This window comes from Protobothrops mucrosquamatus, unplaced genomic scaffold (genome assembly GCF_001527695.2).
Source record: "Protobothrops mucrosquamatus isolate PMUCROS unplaced genomic scaffold, P.Mucros_1.0 scaffold69, whole genome shotgun sequence".
NCBI lineage: Eukaryota > Metazoa > Chordata > Lepidosauria > Squamata > Viperidae > Protobothrops > Protobothrops mucrosquamatus.
The window spans coordinates 642904-662227 of record NW_015386447.1 but is presented as its reverse complement, the minus strand read 5'-3'; the positions used below and the strand labels follow the sequence as shown (position 1 = coordinate 662227).

The 19324-nt window shown below is 40.1% G+C and overlaps 1 protein-coding gene across 1 annotated transcript in view; it reads left to right on the top strand.

Moving 5' to 3' along the window:
- SIDT1 (SID1 transmembrane family member 1) overlaps positions 1 to 19324 on the top strand; it is an 82030-nt gene that overhangs the window by 52954 nt on the left and 9752 nt on the right. The window contains exons 15-23 of the mRNA XM_015812108.1: positions 848 to 921; positions 1761 to 1884; positions 2909 to 3026; positions 4219 to 4355; positions 5892 to 5997; positions 10082 to 10096; positions 11460 to 11536; positions 13524 to 13570; positions 16123 to 16228. Of these exons, the coding sequence (XP_015667594.1) occupies positions 848 to 921; positions 1761 to 1884; positions 2909 to 3026; positions 4219 to 4355; positions 5892 to 5997; positions 10082 to 10096; positions 11460 to 11536; positions 13524 to 13570; positions 16123 to 16228 (804 nt within the window). The remainder of the gene's footprint in view (positions 1 to 847; positions 922 to 1760; positions 1885 to 2908; positions 3027 to 4218; positions 4356 to 5891; positions 5998 to 10081; positions 10097 to 11459; positions 11537 to 13523; positions 13571 to 16122; positions 16229 to 19324) is intronic.

Genomic DNA, 19324 nt, shown 5'->3' with positions numbered 1-19324 from the left:
CCCATGTCTTCCATATGATCTCCTTGCTAGGGCCACTAGAACTGGAAAATATCAGCAATTTGACGTGTGATGCTTGGCTTCCTCCTACCCTGATTTCCAATTTCTCCCAGCAAATTCCTTCTGCCTCTGCTTCCCCTACTATTAAAGCTTTCTAATTGAAGCCTGATAAAAAGGAGGGAGGAGAGGGGAAAGAAACCAGCCATGCATCTCCTTGTCTAGATGGAAAGGACACAGAGTAGTGGAGAGCATTGTGGCTCCAAATGAATATTCCCTATATGTAGATAATAGAAGGAAGAGAAATGAATGGAGCTAATTCCCCAGTTAAGACCTATAGTGTCTGTTCCATATTTATGTTTCTTCATGAAAAAATAGAATGGATGTGCATAGGAAATGAAAATACATTGCAGTGCTGAAAGAAAGAAAAAAACTAAAATGGAGCAGCAACCAAGATTGCTTCCTGAACACTTTTGGGTATATCTTACAGATTTTTGGCTGCTAATTGTGAAAATAATCTGTAATCTAATCTATCACATAACGTTCTACAGAAATCTTCTGTTTTTACACAATAGCAATGTATACCCTTCAGTACCTGTTGGTTATGCTGCACTCATTTGAAAGAAACATACCAAACCATGGAACTATGGTTGAAGTACATCCAGTACACCAAATACAACTGGAATATCTGTGGAGATCTAAAAGTAGTGGCTCTGCTGCTTAGAATGCAGTTCAGATATACCAAATATTGCTTGTTTTTCCTCTCTTGGCTGTTGACCATCTTTGCTGACATGGGTGCAATGAATACAAGCAAAACTTTATGCTGGGTTTTTTTTCCCCTCCCACTTTTTAGGTGGTGAATGTGACTGGAAATCAGGACATCTGCTATTATAACTTCCTTTGTGCTCATCCACTGGGAGTCCTGAGGTGTGCATGAGGATCATTCCCAATTTGTGTCTTGGGTTTTAATTTGAGTTTCTTTCTGTGTAATTGGGAAATGGGGATGGATATTTTCTGTGGGGTAAGTGGTTTGCAATTAATATAATTTTTTGTATGAAGTTTAATGTTCATAGATTTGTAGGATACCAGGATTGGAATGCATCTCTAGTCCAACTCTCTGCTCGGTCCTGAATCCATTACTACAGCAATATTGGTTGCAGACTAATAATATCATTTAATAAAAGAATAAAATCCTATAAAAGGAATGCTGACAAAACCAAAAGCCAAGCAAAAGGAAGTTCTGACTTTACTATTTTTTAATTTGAATCGAAGTAATTTGACACATATAAGTAGAGGCAAGTTACATGCACAGTTACATGCACAGGTAAGGGCAAAATTTCCAGGACTGGTAGCAGTCACAGATGGCAAGCATAGAACTGGGTTCCATTCCCCCAAGGTATCCCAGATAGTAATCTTTTTGGGAAAATACTGGAAATCAGAACAGAGGACAACTATATTTCTTCCCCCAGCTCTTGATTATGAAAAATATTTCAAATGGCTGCACTTGGGACTGCATTCCAGGTCTGGGGTGACAGATTATTTCATTTTCCTCCCTTTTCCCCACAATGTTAGCCCAGCAAAGCTAGTGTTATCAGTGCCATCTCCACAGCCTTGTAAAAGACAGCTTTGCACATAGGATTAAGATGGCCCTTGGAAATAAACAGAAAAAATACTTTTTATATAGCTGTATTCCCTTACAATTATTTTATACAGTATGTTCAGTTCCAGAGACAAAAATATTATATGGCTTTTTTGCTTTTCTGCAGTGCTTTCAACAACATCCTCAGCAACATTGGCCACATGCTGCTGGGTGTCCTTTTCCTGTTGATTGTGTTGTGCAGAGACCTTCTCCATCGACGTTCCTTGGAAATGAAAGACATCTGTGCAACGGTATACTCTGCCTTCTTGCTGGGTAAAAAATGGGATGGTAGACACTAGTATAAAGTGCCTCTGTCTTTCTGGTTCTTACAATGCCAGTGAAGCCAAGGATTTTGCTAAAGGAAAGGACCCTTTCTGTTATCTTTCCTTCATAGAGCTATGCCTTTGGGCAGACTGCACATCTCATGATTATTTTACGAAGTCTTTGTTTTAATACCAAGCAGTTGAATTTAAAAGACTTGCATTTGTGGCGGGGAAGATGTTTAACTTTCCTCTAGGAGCATCTCACTCAAAATTAGTTTTCCTAAGTTCTTTTCTCTCAGTGAAAGGAGATCTCTGATTGGCTTTCCCTGCACTTCACTTGCCTTCAAACTGTTCAGCCCCCTAGAAGGTTTGTGTGGGGAAAAGGCTGAGCATGAAGACAGCTGGCGAGAATTTTTGGGAGGCCAAGGCTGAGAGTTGCAAAGAAACCCCAGAGAGGAAAGAGAGGCTGAATGTGGGGGAGGAGGGGAGGAGTACAGTGAGGTGTGAGGGAGGGGGAGCATGGGAGGAGGGCAGGTGGTAAGCAAGAATGCAAGAAGTACACTGACCATATTTTCTTAGAAAATATAAAGGACAAACCTGAAAATGTAGCAAATTTGAAAGAGGTTCTTAAGGATAAATGACTTTTTTATGTTTGTAATTTTACTTTATATAGGAGAATTCAAGGGCAAAAACAAGAAAATATTTACAAAAATGCATATTTGAATAAAAATATCAACAATCAAACAGTAAATTTATTTTAAGAAGGCAATTCACCTTTCATATTTTTCACATGGAAGTAAAAGACCACATCAAGTGGTAACATTTGTATGGTAAAGTGTGGTCCACCTTCTTCAGTTAGTTCTTGGCTAATAATTTTAGCTGCTGTTAATTGGGTTTTAATTGTTTTATCTATTCATTTAATTAACTGCTTTACCTATTCTGAATGAAAAAAACAGAATGATGTTATAATATATAGTGCTTGGTTATTCCTCTGTCTTCTCTTATCTTCAAGGAATATGGGATCCCTAAGCATTTTGGCCTCTTCTATGCCATGGGTGTTGCTTTAATGATGGAAGGTGTCCTCAGTGCTTGCTACCATGTCTGCCCAAACTACACTAATTTCCAGTTTGGTAAGTGGAGGGCTTTCTCCAGTAAAGATCTGTCAAAGCCTTCTGGCCTTTTGAGCCGGTTGGGTTTAGTGGCATCTAAAGATTTTAGAAAGAGTAAAGCAAAACAGTTAAGCAAGCAGTTTCTAACATTTCATCACTGTGTTAGGTTTGCATGCCATGAGCCTGAAAAAACAGCTTTTCTGGTTTTTTTCTGAGAACTAGTCTCACAAGAGATATTCAGTTGACAGAGCAATGTTGAATAAGTGGCTGCATTCACAGAACAGACTGTAACACAAACAAGCCCTCTCCATTTTAGATTTATATATTGTGCAAACACAACTCATGTATGTAATTTTCTTCTGGGGGAAGAGAGGAGTGGGATCTTTATACAGGTAATCCTCAACTTGCAACATAATGGAGTCCAGAATTCCATCATAAATCATGATGGTCATAAATCAAGGCACCCATGTGACCAGACCTGATTTTACAACATTTTTATGGTGGTCTTTAAGCAAATACCTCAATCATTAAGTAAACATGTCAGTCATTAAGTGAACACTGTGGTTGTTAAGCGAACCAATGTATTCCTAGAGGTGCTTTTTGCTAGAAACTCACCCAAAAGCCCCAAAACAGCAAACAACTGACATAAGTCATGAAATGCTGCAACTGGCAGTAAAGATGAGCTGGTTGCTAAGCGCCCACATGCAGTCATATGATGTGTATGTGTTGTGTGTATACATGTGTGCAACCATCAGAACTCCAGAACTAGATCATAAGTAACTTTTGGTGGGTCTGTGTTTTAAAATTGCTAAAATTGATTTTAACAGTTCTTACCAATTCTACAAAAACAATTATAAATATACAAAAACAAAATATGTTTTTATTTAGTACTCAGTCTTCTACTACAACTAAGAGATCTTGAGGTTCCTCTGCTGACTGTTGGTTTGAAAAATTAGTTCCCCATACCTTTGGGCATTAGTTCCCATGGTCTTCTGTTGGCTTTTGATGCTACAGTGAAAAGGGCTTAGAAGTCTTGCTCTGAAATTAACATTGCAATCTGGAGAATGAGTTTTATTTCATTATCTGGCCTCATTCTAGCAATCTCAGCCCTCTACAACAACAGTAAATAGTTTATCTAGAGTGGTAATTATCTCTTTAATGTTAACAGAAGTAACCACCATAAGAACTGTTCTGTTTTCTCTTCTTTTGGCAGACACCTCTTTCATGTATATGATTGCAGGATTGTGTATGCTAAAACTATATCAGACTCGCCACCCCGACATCAACGCCAGTGCTTACTCAGCCTATGCATCCTTTGCAGTGGTCATTTGCCTTGCTGTACTCGGAGTGGTAGGATTGTGTTGTATGCATTGGTGCTATTGTACATAGAGTCATGGGCAAGGAAAGCAGAACTTCTGAAAAAAAATCATAAAAATCTTCTGTGGATTCTCATGAACTTAAGCTTAAACTCCATTGATGCCAAATAGCAAAAAATCAGCAGCTGTCGGTGCTCAAGTGGGGGGCGCGATGGCTCAGCAGTTAAAGACATTGAGCTCTGGGTTTGAGACCCGAGCACTGCATAACAGGGTGAACACCTGTTGCTTGCCTCAGGTCCTGACCAGTGGTGGGATTCAAATATGTGAACAACCGGTTCTCTGTGTGGATGCCACTTCCGGAAGTCCATTCTGGGCTTGGGCAACAAAAAATTAGCTACCAGTTCTGCCAAACAGGTGCGAACTGGCTGAATCCCACTATGGTCCTGCCCTCTTGGCAGTTTGAAAGCATGCAAATGCAAGTAAATTAATAAGGTACCACGTTGGTGGGAAGATAACAGTGTTCTTTGTGCCTCTGTGTATAGTCATGTTAGTTACATGACCATGGACCAAGTGTTTTTGGACAACCCTGGCTCCCTGGGGTTGAGCACTTATAAAACCTTTACCTTTATAAGTGCTCAACCCCATCCATTTGAAAATTTGGGGCTATCCTTGAAGAATATCCAGACGCTGCAGCTGGTGCAGAATATGACTGCACGAACAGTTCTAGGCTCCCCAAGGATTGTTCATGTAACTTTTGTAGCTGTATGAACTTCATTGCGTGCCAGTTTGCTTCTGGGTCCAATTTAAGGTGTTGGTTATCACCTTTAAAGCCCTTTATGGCAAGGGACCAGCTTACCTGAGAAATCAGCTAGTCCCAATTACATCGACCTTCCCACCTGGTCAAGTAGAGAGGATATGTTATAGACACATCAGTTAAAGAATTCTGACGTTACATTATTTTATGACTTTTTATCTACAGACTGCTCAGAGTCACTTAAATAATAAGATGGGCAGTATCTAAATTTGATAAATATATAAAATGAAAGACAAAACTATGTATTATTAAATAACAATGCCAGAAGTTCTTGTAGAAAGTATTTCACAGCCTAGAGAGTGTGCTTTTCTCAGAATCCAGGTTCGGTGCCTCATTTAATGAAATTATCAAAGCAATAAGTAAAACCAGTTAAAAAAAAGTAAAAATAATAAACCGTAATAATAAACTCAATATTACAGTAATAAAAATCAGTACAACTCGCCTTAATAATCAGAAGCTGCTTCTATATTTAGTTTGCATTTAGATTTTTGAAAATGCAGTTTGAGTATGATCACATTAAAATATAAATCAGAGAATTATCTATTCCCATCTGTATTCTATAGCTGCATTATTAAATTACTATTAGATTTTATTGAGTACATTAATTATTGATTTATTGGTATATCTCACCAATCCTTTCTGATCACCAAACTTAGTTTAAGTTGGAAAAAAGCTCACTATAAAGTATTTATTTTTTATTTGAAAGGCAGGATATAGTACTGCCTTTGGGATAACTATTTATTTATTCCTTCCAAGGTTTTTGGGAAAAATGTGTGGTTTTGGGTCCTCTTCTCCATCATCCATGTTGTGGCCTCTCTTGGTCTTAGCACCCAAATTTACTACATGGGTCGTTTTAAGATAGGTAAGTTTCACTTGGAAGTAAGTCTAATTAAAATCCAATTATTTCAGGCTTTTAGCCCAAACACTGTTGGACAGAAAAAGTAGTCATATATTTTGGAGAGTCTGCTGGAGAAGCGCTATACTTAGTAGAGTATACATTTTGTAAGAAATTAGAGATTTGCCAAATTGATTAATATAATCATCCATGGATATATGTTGGTTTTAATTACTGAGCTTTCGTCAACCTCCTGTTGACATCATCAAAGTAAGGGCTAAAGGTGGGAATAAGCTATATATATACCTGTGTGACAGTTTAACTGTCAGGTTATAGAATGTGTAACCTGCCTGCCCGCCCCCCGCTCTCTCGCATTCAGCCGCACTAATTCCGGCCCGGCCGCATGAGTCGACTTCCACCCAGATCTTGGCATCTTTCCTCCCCCCAGCTGTTCGGCGCGTCTATCCTGCTGCGCATGGCTGTTCAGCGTCATCACTGGACCATCACTCATGCCAACCCATTCGATCGTGGCGTTGTCTGCCGCTTAGGCATGTCAGCTGTCAAAAGTCCTCACAGAGGGTGCAATTGGCTTGCCTGCCCCCCGCTCTCCCATGTTCGGCCGCACCAACTCCGGCTCTGCCATATAAGTCGGCCCTCATTGCAAACTTGATACTCTCTCCTTCATCAGTTGCTGGGCACGTTTATGCTGTTGCGCGCAATCATTCGGCGCTGTGGCCAGATCATTGCTTATGCCGTCGTGGTTAGTCATGGCACTGGTTTGCTGTGTAAGTGCGTCAGCTGTTGATGTCCTCGTCCTGTATCTCATCCAGGTCATATTAGTCCGCTGTCCTTCCTTCGGCTCAACAGCAGGCTTCGCTTGTGTTTTCATCAATCCACCTGTCATGCCATCATGTTGTTCGATGGGTAAGCAAGTCAGCTCTCTCATATTTTATTCATCCAGCGTGAAGATGGTAAGAGGTTAACTCATTCAGCTAATCTGCGTCGTTGTTCATGTCTCCTCAGTGTTAGGTATGGCGGCAGTAACTCCACGTGTCGGTTGACTGGCAATCGGACAACCAAGCCTCTTTTAGTAAATGGCCACCTTTGGTAGAATGTTGTGCGATGACCTCAGCCCCGGCAAAATCAAAAGTGTGGTCCTTCTCTGCACAGACCTAGTCAGACCTTGCGCACACGAATAATGCGCCCTAAAGAACCCCTATCTGTGGGTGACATGTCATCTGTGGTCTACCAAATCAACTGCAATGATTGCTTGTGTAACTACATTGGGGAGACCACAAAATGCCTCCGGATAAGGCTCCATAAGCATGAACTGGCCATTAAACGTAAAGAAAAACGGTCTCAGGTATGGGCTCACACTATCGAGCACAACCATACCTTCAATTGTACAGAGGCCAGAGTCATTGCTCATGATACAACCAAGGGTTAAAAGAGGCTTGGTTATCCAATCAACATTCGGTTAACTGGCATATTGAGCTATTGCCAGCCTACCAGACACTGCGCTGGCATATATTATCATGTAGGAGGACTGAATGGAGGAATCAACAATCACTTCCCCCCGGCGTGAGCAGGAAGGCAGAGGATCGTAACCTCTCACTAGCCAACACATCGGCACAGCAGGAGGTGACAAGGAGACAGACCAGACCCATGGGCATCAGGAGAGGGCACTTGACCAATGAGGACAGCAATGCCAGCACGATGGAGGAGCGACCACCTGAAATGGCAGCATTGCAGGCAAAAGAGTCAGAGCAGCGAGACGATCGTGCACGGCAAGACGAATGCTCCCAGCAGGTGGGGCGAGTGGAGAGAGGCAGAGCACCAAAACTTAAACAGACATCAGCCAGCCTGACGGAAATAAGATCGATGCAACTGTTTGCGGGAGGGTGGGGCCGAATAGACCCATCACGCGCTCATTAGCTAAACTGCTAGCTTCATAGAGACTATAAGAACGTGCTTCCCATTCCTGGCTTACACTCTGACAACATCAGCAGGCATTGACGAAAGCTCAGTTTTAATAAATTTTTAGTCTTGGTGATCCATGTTTCTAGTTTTATCATATATTTTTTATTGTTTTATAATTTTGTATACCGAATATACTCATGGATAAGCCAAGAATTTAAGTACCAAAATAGTCTTAAGAAATTGAGTTTGATTTACCAAACTCAATTTCTTGGCTGCATTTTGGTTATATATATGGTAAGTTTTTCCTTTTTGAAAGACTGATATATATATAGACTCAAAGATAACACAATCAATGAAGAAGCAAACCCTTGAAGTTTGAACCAAATTAAAATGAATATGTGCTGCTGGCAGGTAAACTAGGAAAATTACAACATGAAAATTGAGGGCCAGCTTACCTCTGGATGGGCTTATTCATGAGTATATGCAGTATTTTTTTTCTTTATTTAGTAAATTTAAAAATAATTCTCTAAAAAGAAATTATCCTGAAGACTGCTGCTTACATGAAAGAAAAATAGATTAGCTTTATTTAATGATAAGGGGCCCCAAATTACTTAAGTCTATCTACAACTATAATGTGCTGTCTTTCAATCAGCTGAGGTACTAAATGGCTTAGTTCAGAATTAGAAGAAAAATATAGATGAACTGAGAGAGGAAGAAAGTGATAAAAACCTTGAGAATATCAGCCTAGTCAATAAGATGTATGTTACATAAGACATGCTAAGTTAAAAAAAAAGCTTTTTGGATTAAAAAAGCAGAAAGAAGTGCAGAGTCCTTCTGCTAACTAGCTCTACATCTGTTGTCGTGGAGGTCAGTACATTTATAGGCACAGAAAGCTGGTTCACGCATCCCCTTCACAATGGCCATTGCACCAGTTAATCATTCCCACTGCTTCAACAAAAGCCTTTAAACTGATCTCGTGACCATGACTTGGTGAGTATGTCAACTGCTGTCTCCCCTGTGGGTTAATACTTGTGCTCAACAAGCCATAGTGGAATGTATCTTGCACGTGATGGTACTTGGCATCATTGTGCTTTGTACATGTAGCTTTTTTGTTTTGGAAATCAAAATGCAATTTTGGTTGTCCTCAACTATAATTCAGCTTATCTATCTCAAAGTCCAATATTAGTTTGGGTAACCAGGTTATTTTTTGGCAAAGTAGTGCTGCAGATACATATACGTATTGAGCTAAAATGTTACAGATGCAGATACATATTCTGTGATTGAGAGAACAACTATTAACTGCTTTTTGCTAATCCAGCTTTCCACATAGTAAAGCAAGTTTTTGGATGGATTTTCCCTCCTTTATATCTCCATCTGAGCTGCTAGTCTGGAATTATTGTCCGTAGGTAAAATTAATTTTCAATCTGCAGTTCTCCTTAAGTATCTTTCTACTAACTTGACTCCATCCAGTCTTACTTTCTTGATGCATTTACCTTCTTCCTGCATGGTATCCCTATTGCTGATGTAGTTTCTGGCATAGTGGCTGTTTAATAGCTAACTACTAAAAGCCTGGAGGTCCATTATGAAGAGAAAGTGAGCCAAGTAAGTAGCTGAAGTGCAGAGGTCAGAGTCAGAAATGAAGAAGGAAACAGACTGCCTTGAGAATATCTGTCTGACTCTAACCAATAGAAAGCATGTTACATAGAGACATGCAGAGTAAGTCTTTTTGACAGGAAAAGCATATCTCTATGTCTACTACCTCTAATTACTAACAGGTTATAAGTTCAGAAAGCCAATGCATTCAACAGACAGGATATGAGAATGAGCTTTACTCTTTCTTACTGATTTTTTTTCTCCAATGAGTTACATTTGTTTCTCAATCTTTAAGATTCCCATGCCAGCCAGGTTGAGAAATAGAACTAAGAATCCGTGTTCGCTTTTTTATACCTAATATTGACCCATTAGGGATTGCATATTTATTTATTTGTGTTGTGTGTTCAAAGCAACAGTTATTTTTCAGCACGTAGTGCTTTTCACAGTGAGCATAGAGCTGGTAACTGCGTATGTGTGCACATACTGGTTAGCAAGCATTTGAGGACATCTCCTAGCTACCTTATACTTCCTTTGCTTTATCAGTATATTCTTCTGACAAACATTTTCCCCCTTTCTTTTCTGCTTCACTTGGAGCCAGATGTCTCTGATCCAGGTAACTTCCCCCTTCTGACTAAGCAAAAAAGGACTTTGGTAGCAAGACTAAGAAGCATGCTCATTTTTCTGGATTTTTATGGAAAAGTCAATAGCTTAAATCCCCAGTGCCTTCTGAATAGATATTGTAAAACAAACCAGACGGCATAGCTATTATTTCTCAAGAATGTTGGTGGTTGGAGATGGTATAAATGGGCACCTTTCAGCAAAATTATTGGCAGATATCTTTTTATAAAATGCTTCCATAGGGCCTGTTTTTAAAAAGCAATCTAGCCCAAAAAAAATGGTAGGGATGGTATCTCTAGTTAAACATTGGAAAGACCTGAGAAAATAGAAGGTCGAAGTTAGGGACTCAGAGCATGGAATAGTGAAGACACTACAGCTGACACAGCCCATCTATTCTGAGACTTGGGTAATGGCAGCAAAGATTCTTAGAGGAAAAGATAGCCTTTCAGGTACACATTGTCTTTAGTTGCATGAAACTTTTAAGTACAGTATTAAAGCAAGTATCTGCATTGAAAAATGTGCTGGGAGCTATTGAAATATTTCCATTCTCCCTGTCTTGGTCAAGATTCTAGCTAGCAGCTCTGTTTTGATAAAACTGTATTTTTCCATTACATGAATTGTGACACAGTATCCAGATATTCCATGTTATCTATGTCCCAGAAGAGTCAACATTAATGTATCAGCCAGAGCTGGTAGAAAGCAGTCCAGGCCGCGTTCAAATTATTACTCTACTATAGTAGAAATGAGCAATTTACAGGAAGGGGTAGGATTAACTTTCTTTTTCTGTTTCTTCAGCCTCATACAGTATAAAAGACCAAGCTGATAGTATGATCATTTTAGGTGGGACTGAAATGTTAGTTAGAAGTACCTACTTCTAATTTTTAGAGGATTAAGGGGTGAAAAGAGTAAATAAATTCTTCTAAAGGTTTGCCGTATAGCAAACAAATTGGGAAAAGCTACGGTATATTCCTTGAAAATTGGTATTTTTGCTGCTAATTTTTGGCTACATATTCTGGAAGTGCTCTGGAAGCTGTAAATGAATGTTAGGTTTGTAGCCTGTGATTACCAATCCATAATTGAGATTACAATCATCTCCTGTAAAAATCCATTCTTAATTACCTCAATATTTCTTAGTTTTCAGCTGCCTAATAATAGTATAAAAAGTCATATTTTTATCACTAGTGTTAAAATAACTGGTCCGTTGTCACTTTTCAGAAGATCAAACATTTTTCAATAGATTCCAATCTACTTTATGCCAACTCTTGCTTCTCAGTCCTGGGTTATATATTTGCTTCAACATGATCTTAGTCAAATGCTGACTGCTATATTTTAATTCCTTTTGTTGTTTTCTGCCATAGATCTTGGGATTTTTCGACGTATAGCTATAGTGTTGTACACAGATTATATACAACAATGCAGCCGACCCATGTACATGGTAAGTACTTCCTTCAGTCCCTTGAAGCTATCTCTGATGGATTATGAAAATGCTTTTCTTTTTCGTTTGAAAACATATACATTGATTTAAATAAACACAATGGTCTTATTTGCCATTGCAATAGTAATCTATTTTCTGAAAATATTTTGACTAGACAAACTACAGATGAATTCCCCTTGGAATTTTTTTTCCTGGCCTCATATGAGGATGCGCCAGCTCAGACCTACCCTCTGGAATTTTCTCTGCCTGACAAGATTTTTAGTGGGAGAACCACTCTCCCTTATGCACACAAGTAGTTCTCAAAATCTGACCATTCGTTCAGTGACCATTTAAAGTTCAGCCACTGAACAAATGGCACTTACACTCAGTCCCTGAGGTTAGGATTAGGGTTATGACCATAGCAGTATACCCCCCACAGTCACATGATATATGAGTGTGTGGCAGCCATCCACACTTACAACCTCTAAGGCAGGGGTCCCCAACCCTTGGTCTGAGGACTGGCACCAGGCCACGTATGCCAGCAATCGGGCCGCGCAAACAAGTAAAGCCCCATCTGCAGGATACAGGCAGCACACGAAACCACGCTCCCTCTGGTCCACGGAAAAACCTCTGTCCACAGAACCGGTCCCTGGTGCCCAAAAAGTTGGGGGCCACTGCTCTAAGGCACTTCACTTCCTCCACCCACTTCTCTCCCCCATCTCTGCTCTTTTGGCCTTCCTGCACAATGGCACTCCTCTGCAGGGTGATGGCACTAGCATTGATGTAGAAGCCTGGGGCCTTCAGCAATCTGCTGGTGCCAGCATTCCTGGGCCTCTACTTCAGCCCAAGTTCCACTGACACCAAGGAGTGTTTCCTAAGATCACTATAGAGGCAAACAAACGGAGTTTAAGTTTTAGTGATATAGATGATGAGGACCAGAGGACTAGCTGTTGCTTTTCCAATGCAGTACTTGATGTCCATCTTTGCATCGCCATTTCAGGTGATTACACTACCCACACTTGGAACACTATGATCCAAGGGTGATTCCCCGTATCTGTGCGGTGGAACTCACATACACGATCTTCGATTTCTTGGCACGTATTCTGAGGCCAATTTTGTTTGCATCTTTATCTAAGGCAGTCACTTGCAGTTTTGTCTCGTCTTCCTCAAGTAGAGCAATATTAGGTTGCCAAGACAGTCTTGGTCAAACTAATGAATGCCTTTCCCAATATGGGATTTTAATTGCATAATATAGTCGAGGACCATGAGAAAGAGGAGTGGTGATAGAATACAGTCTTGTCTAAGTAGTAATTTCGAAGAAGTCCATATGGCCATTTTTGGTCCTAATGCAGCAGCTTGATAGTTGGTATAAATCCTTAAAGATAGTGATGAAATCTGTCAATAAACCATATAAATGTAGGATCTGCCATAGAGATTCTCAGTGGACACAGTTAAATCAATAAAGTTGATGTCCAGTGGTTGTCAATACTCAGTGCACTGTTCTATTTCATAAGGTGAAGATTTGTTCACAGGACCTTCCACAGCGAAATCCAGCTTGTTCTTCTCTGAGACATTGGTATATGACACTTTGCAGCTGCCTAAGGAGAATTATGCAAAAAGTCTTTCCAGGCACCGAGAGGAGGGTAATGTCCCGCCAGTTGGTGCCTTCTTATCCCTGATCACAACACTGGAATTATTCCTTATTCCAGTCAGTTCATTAGCAATGTAATAAAGAGTTTTGGAATCATTCCGATTGGCCGCTTCTTGCACTTCAGTGCCTTTCGGTTCCAATCATTCTTTCTTGTCTTCCCGGCAATTTCTCTTCACCATCCGGTTGAGCTCTATACATTTCCATTTTGATTTTTTTTATTTCATCCGCATAACTTTAAATATGCTGTTAATTATTTCCTGTTGAAAGCATTGGGATAAAACAGGAAAATGTTGCTATGACTTGATGACTGCATGCCTTGTCGGTTGTTCATTTTTGGTTATTCTTTCTCTTCTCTAGGACAGAATGATTTTGCTTGTTGTTGGGAACCTGGTTAATTGGTCTTTGTAAGTAGCAAATGTATGCTTATATGTTTGTAGATTTATTTTGTACAATCAAGAGATACAAGTGTCTGTTGGAGAATCTCTGTCTCTGAAATAGTGCTGCCTGCTATTTTTAAAACATTTTTTCAAGTTGACAAATTATCTGATACTTAACAATTTCTTCTCATTCCTTGTTCTCCACCCTGGAAATTCTAGAATTCTTAATGTGATTATTGCAGCATAGGAATCAGACTTCATTATGGAATTAGCTTAGCAAACTATTGGAATGCATACTAGTTCCTTCTTTTCTTCTTCCCCTCTATACTTCAGCCTTAAGCTTGATTTAGATTTCTGCGTCTCTGCACATCAGGGAGCATATGTGTCTGTTGTTTGGAGACGGTTGCATTGTTATTGCATTTATATTTATACCAAGAAGAGGGGGTCAGGTTATTCACCAAAGCACCAGAGGGCAGAACAAGAAACAATGGTTGGAAAATGATCAGAGAAGCAAACTGGAATTAAGGAGAAACTTCCTGACAGCGAGGACAATTAACCAGCGGAACAGCTTGCCTCCAGAAATCATGGGCACTCCATCACTTGAGATTTTTAAGAAGAGGCGAGGCTAGACAGTCACTTGTCTGCCATGGTATAGATCTTCCTTATTGAGCAGGGGGCTGGACTAGAAGACTTCCAAGGTCCCTTCCAGCTCTATTCTAGTCTAGTCTACTTCTGTGAATATTAATATCCTGCCTAAGGGGTACTCAAACAACGTGCCTTGCCTTTTGCCTGCCTCCCAACAGGAAGTTAGATCAACCAGTCAGTATGTAGGGCACACGTCTCCATGCAACACATAGTTGAGATTTGGGAGATGTGTGCATCAGCCCAATCTGCAACCTACCCATCAACCCCTTCACAGCGTAAGTATGTGTTCACAACTATGCACAGTTGTGGGCAAGTCTTAATCAAGCCTAAAGGTATTGCCATCCCCAGCAGAGAATCAGGAACAGCCTCTGCTTGAATGAGTCTAGTGACTCTGACTTAAGCTTAATTTAGACTTGCTTCTACAGTGCCTGGGAGTCATGGTCAAAATCATTTATATATATATTTATTATGTTTTATCAATGGGAATAGAATACAAAGCAGAAAAAAAACAAAAATATACATCCAACAGTAAGAGCAACAAAAAATATGTTTTTTGTTGAAACAGAAAAAATGTGTACAAAAAAGGAAAAAAAGAAAAAAAAAAAAAACTCAAACATCCAACATTAAACATAAAAAAAATCCAAATTGGCTGGATGCTGAAAAAAATAATTTAAAAAATGTGATAAATTCTCCTCCCCTTGCATGCAAATAGTTATAAACTTACAAATGAAGGCAAAGTGAAACTTATGAAAATTATAAACGTTATCATCCTCATTTAACAAGAAAAATATATAAACAAATATTTCAGATGAGATCTCTATCTAATAATCAAATCAACCCAACATCTTATATAAAATGAAAGAAAAAAAATGAAAAACAGTCAACGTTAGCCCAAATATTATACTAGTCTTCAAATCCTTTTGTTAACCATCTGTTATTGTATTTAACATGTAGAAAGTCCACAAATGGCTTCCAGTCTCTTATAAAGCTGTCTAGTCCATTATCTCTAATCAAGGCAGTTAATTTCACCATCTCTGCTAATTCGATCAATTTTAAAATCTAATCTTCAACAGTCAGCATCTCCTTTCCAGGGCTTAGCAAGCACAATCCTTGCAGCAGTCACCATGTAAAGAAACAGAGTTCCAAAATTGTTTTTAGATTGATTTATCCATAATACCTAAAAGAAAAGCTTCAGGTTTTATTAATATTTGTTTCTTAAGTATTTTCTGCATTATCATTATAACGTTTATTCAGGATGTTTCCACATACTTGCAGGACCACCATATATGATTAACTGTACCTGGATTTTGATTACATTTCCAGCACTTGTTAGAAGTCCCTCTATACATTTTTGCTAATCTATCTGGAGTCAAATACCAACGATACATCAGTTTATAAAGAAATTCTTTGAAAATATAATTTTAATCTATTAGTCCATACATTCTCCCATTTATCTATATTATATTATACCCAAACATTTTTGCCCATTTTACCAAGCAGTCTTTTACATATTCATCTTGCAGTAACATCATCTTCATCTTGAGTAATATTTTATATATTTTAGCAATCAAGTGGTCATCTCGAGAACATAAATTGATATCCAATTCAGTGAAAACAAAGCTTTTTTTTATCAAATTTAAACCTTTCAAAAATTCTATAATTAAACAAAACCATCACTTACTAATTGTTCTCTGGAGCCATTTTTAATTAAACTAGTGGATTTACGGCAAGAGGTTTTGACAAATGGATGATCTTTATTTGGTTTTCAGGTAGATCAAGATGCTTTACAACTATAATTAAAACAATTCATTAAAACATAGTTATATTTTTCTGGCTAGAAAATCATAGTTATTCTAAATAAATTAATCTGGATCAGCTTTGCATTGTTTTGTGCAACCATCTTTGATTACATTGCCTTTATTCTTCCCTTTTAGTGCAATTTTTGGACTTGTATATCGGCCAAGGGATTTTGCTTCTTACATGCTGGGCATTTTTATCTGCAATCTTTTGCTATATCTTGCCTTTTATGTCATCATGAAGGTAAGTGGTTCTTATTACTTGTTAGTTAATGTCCTTTATATTGCCAAACTTAGACTGCTTTGAAGGGGGAATTAGATTGTTGTATGGTAGAATATGTTTGCTCAGTGCTCATCTTTCAGATCTGCCCTTCAAGAGTTGACTATAGCTTTTTAAGCCTTTGGATAAGAGACTTCAGCGAATATTAATTTATGATGAAGTTATTCTTAAGAGAAAGAGAGTACACATTTTGTATACTTGATAGGCTTAAGCTATAGAAGGATCTTGACAGACTTGAACTTTGGGCTCTATCTAACAAAATGAAATTCAATGGTGAAAAAACTAAGGTTCTACATTTAGGCAAGAAAAAACAAATGCACAGGTATAGTATAGGTGGTTGTTGTTGTTGTTAATTGCGAAGTCGTGTCCGACCCATCGCAACCCCATGGACAACGTTCCTCCAGGTCTTCCTGTCCTCTACCATCTTCTGGAGTCCATTTAAGTTCACGCCTACTGCTTCAGTGACTCCATCCAGCCACCTCATTCTCTGTCGTCCAATTCTTCTATTGCCCTCGATCTTTCCCAACATCAGGCTCTTCTCCAGTGAGTCCTTCCTTCTCATTAGGTGGCCAAAGTACTTGAGTTTCAACTTCAGGATCTGGCCTTCTAAAGAGCAGTCGGGGTTGATCTCTTCTAGGACTGACTGGTTTGAACGCCTTGCAGTCCAGGGGACTCGCAGGAGTCTTCTCCAGCACCATAGTTCAAAGGCCTCAATTCTTTGTCGCTCAGCCTTTCTTATGGTCCAACTTTCACATCCATACATTGCAACTGGGAAAACCATGGCCTTAACTATACACACTTTTGTTGGCAGGGTGATGTCTCTGCTTTTTAGTATGCTGTCTAGATTTGCCATAGCTTTCCTCCCCAGGAGCGTCTTTTAATTTCTTGGCTGCAGTCCCCATCTGAGGTGATCTTGGAGCCCAGGAAAATAAAATCTGTTACTACCTCCATTTCTCCCCCATCTGTTTGCCAGGAATTGAGAGGGCCAGATGCGTACTAAAACCAAAAGAATTATAACTCAAAGTTCGGTTGAAAACGTGAGAGGAAGAAGTGGGCGTAGTTCTCCGAGAAATCAAGGAGAAGTGAAAGACGGTAATCTCACCATAGTAGACGTATAGAATCCAACAACTATAAAGAGGGCCGTTAGAATTAAGGTTGAAAACTTTCATCTAGCCCTGCCTTTCTCATGATGCTCAATAGTAGCAACTGTGAGAGGGATCTCGGAGTCCTAGTGGACAATCACTTAAATATGAGCCAACAGTATGCTGCAGCTGCCAAAAAAACCAACACAGTTGGGCTGCATTAACAGAGGGATAAAGATCATGTGAAGTGTTAATACCACTGGTAAGGCCACACTTGAAATACTGCATCCAATTTTGGTCACCACAATGTAAAAAAGATATTGAGACTCTAGAAAGAGTACAGAGAAGAGCAACAAAGATGATCAGGGGACTGGAGGCTAAAACATAGAAGGAACAGTTGCTGGAATTGGGTATGTCTAGGTTAATGAAGAGAAGGACGAGGGGGGACATGATAGCAATGTTCCAATATCTCAGGGGCTGCCACAAAGAAGAGGGAGTCAAGCTATTCTCCAAAGCACCTGAAGGCAGGACAAGAAGCAACAGATGAAAACTAACCAAAGAGAGAAGGAACCTAGAACTAAGGAGAAACTTCCTGACAGTTAGAACAATTAACTAATGCAGGGGTGTCCAAACTTTTTTCAAAGAGGGCCAGATTGGATGAAGTGAACGTGCTGGAGGGCCGAACATTTTTCCGAACATTCTTTGAACCATTACAGTTAAATGCAAATGAATTATTTTATGCCAAGTTAATTGCAAATGACATACTTTTCATTTCATAACATTAAGATCAACTGACAGCTGAGTTTTCACAATGTATTTAAAATAAATTTTAAAAAAACTTACCTGCACTAATGTGAAGGGTGAAACTGAGATCTGGACTGCAGCAAATAGGCTAGGTCTGGTATAAAGGCAGTGGTTTTGATGCGCAAAATGTCACGCAGATGAGAGTCACTTAGTCTNCTTTCTCTCTTCCCTCTTTCTCTTTCTATCTTTCCTCTCCCTCTCTCCCTTTCTCTTTCCTCTCTCTTTCTTTCCTCTCCCTCTTTTTCTCTTTCTCTTTCTCTCTTTCCTCTCTCTCTTTCCTCTCCCTCTCTTTCTCTCTTCCCTCTTTCTCTTTCTATATTTCCTCTCCCTCTCTCCCTTTCTCTTTCTCCCTTCTTTCTCTTTCCTCTCTTTCTCTTTCCTCTTTCCTCTCTCCCTCTCTTTCCTCTCCCCCTCTCTCTCTTTCTCCCTCTTTCCTCTCCCCCCCCCTCTCTCTCTCTCTCTCCCCTCAATATCTCTGGTTTCCCCTTTCAGTGACTCTGGGCAGGTTAGAGTTCAAAGACGTATTACAATTAAAAATACTAAAAACTTTTTAAAAGAGTAATGACGGCAAAACCAATAAAAACAACAGAAGCATCCAAATTAAGTGACCACGCTGGAATAACGCCCATAATTGGGCCATGAGGCTCAAATTCTCCCTAGGAGGCAGAAAGAATTCAGGCAAGCGGCATTTCGGAGCCGCGCAAGTCAGCCCGGGGCTTGGTCGGACCCTCCCGGGTGCAATTAGGGGTGGATCCACAGAGTCCCAGGCACCTAACTCACGGAGGAAGCCGGCTGGGAGCCCACAATTAGCGGACCCACCAGGAGGCGGCTGACGTGGACATCCCCACAGCAGCCAGGTGGCCCCCGAGCTGGACGAGATTCCTGGCCAGTCGGCCACAGGGCAGGAACGGGTCCCTCACCAGGGCTGCTCAGCCTTCCTGGCCAGCCAGCTGGCTGGGCCGTTCCAGGGCCAAATCCTGCCGACCTCTGCCTGCCACAGGAGAGCAAGCCAGGCCAGGCTGGGCAGTGGGTCCAGAGGAGTGCCCCCGCCCCAGTGGATGGGGGACTGGGAGGGAGAAGCCCCTTCCCATGCCTGGAAAGCAGCACTTCCTCTCCTGCTCCGAGCATGGGAAAATGGGCAGAGGTCCCGGGAAGGGCAAGCGTGGGGGGGGGG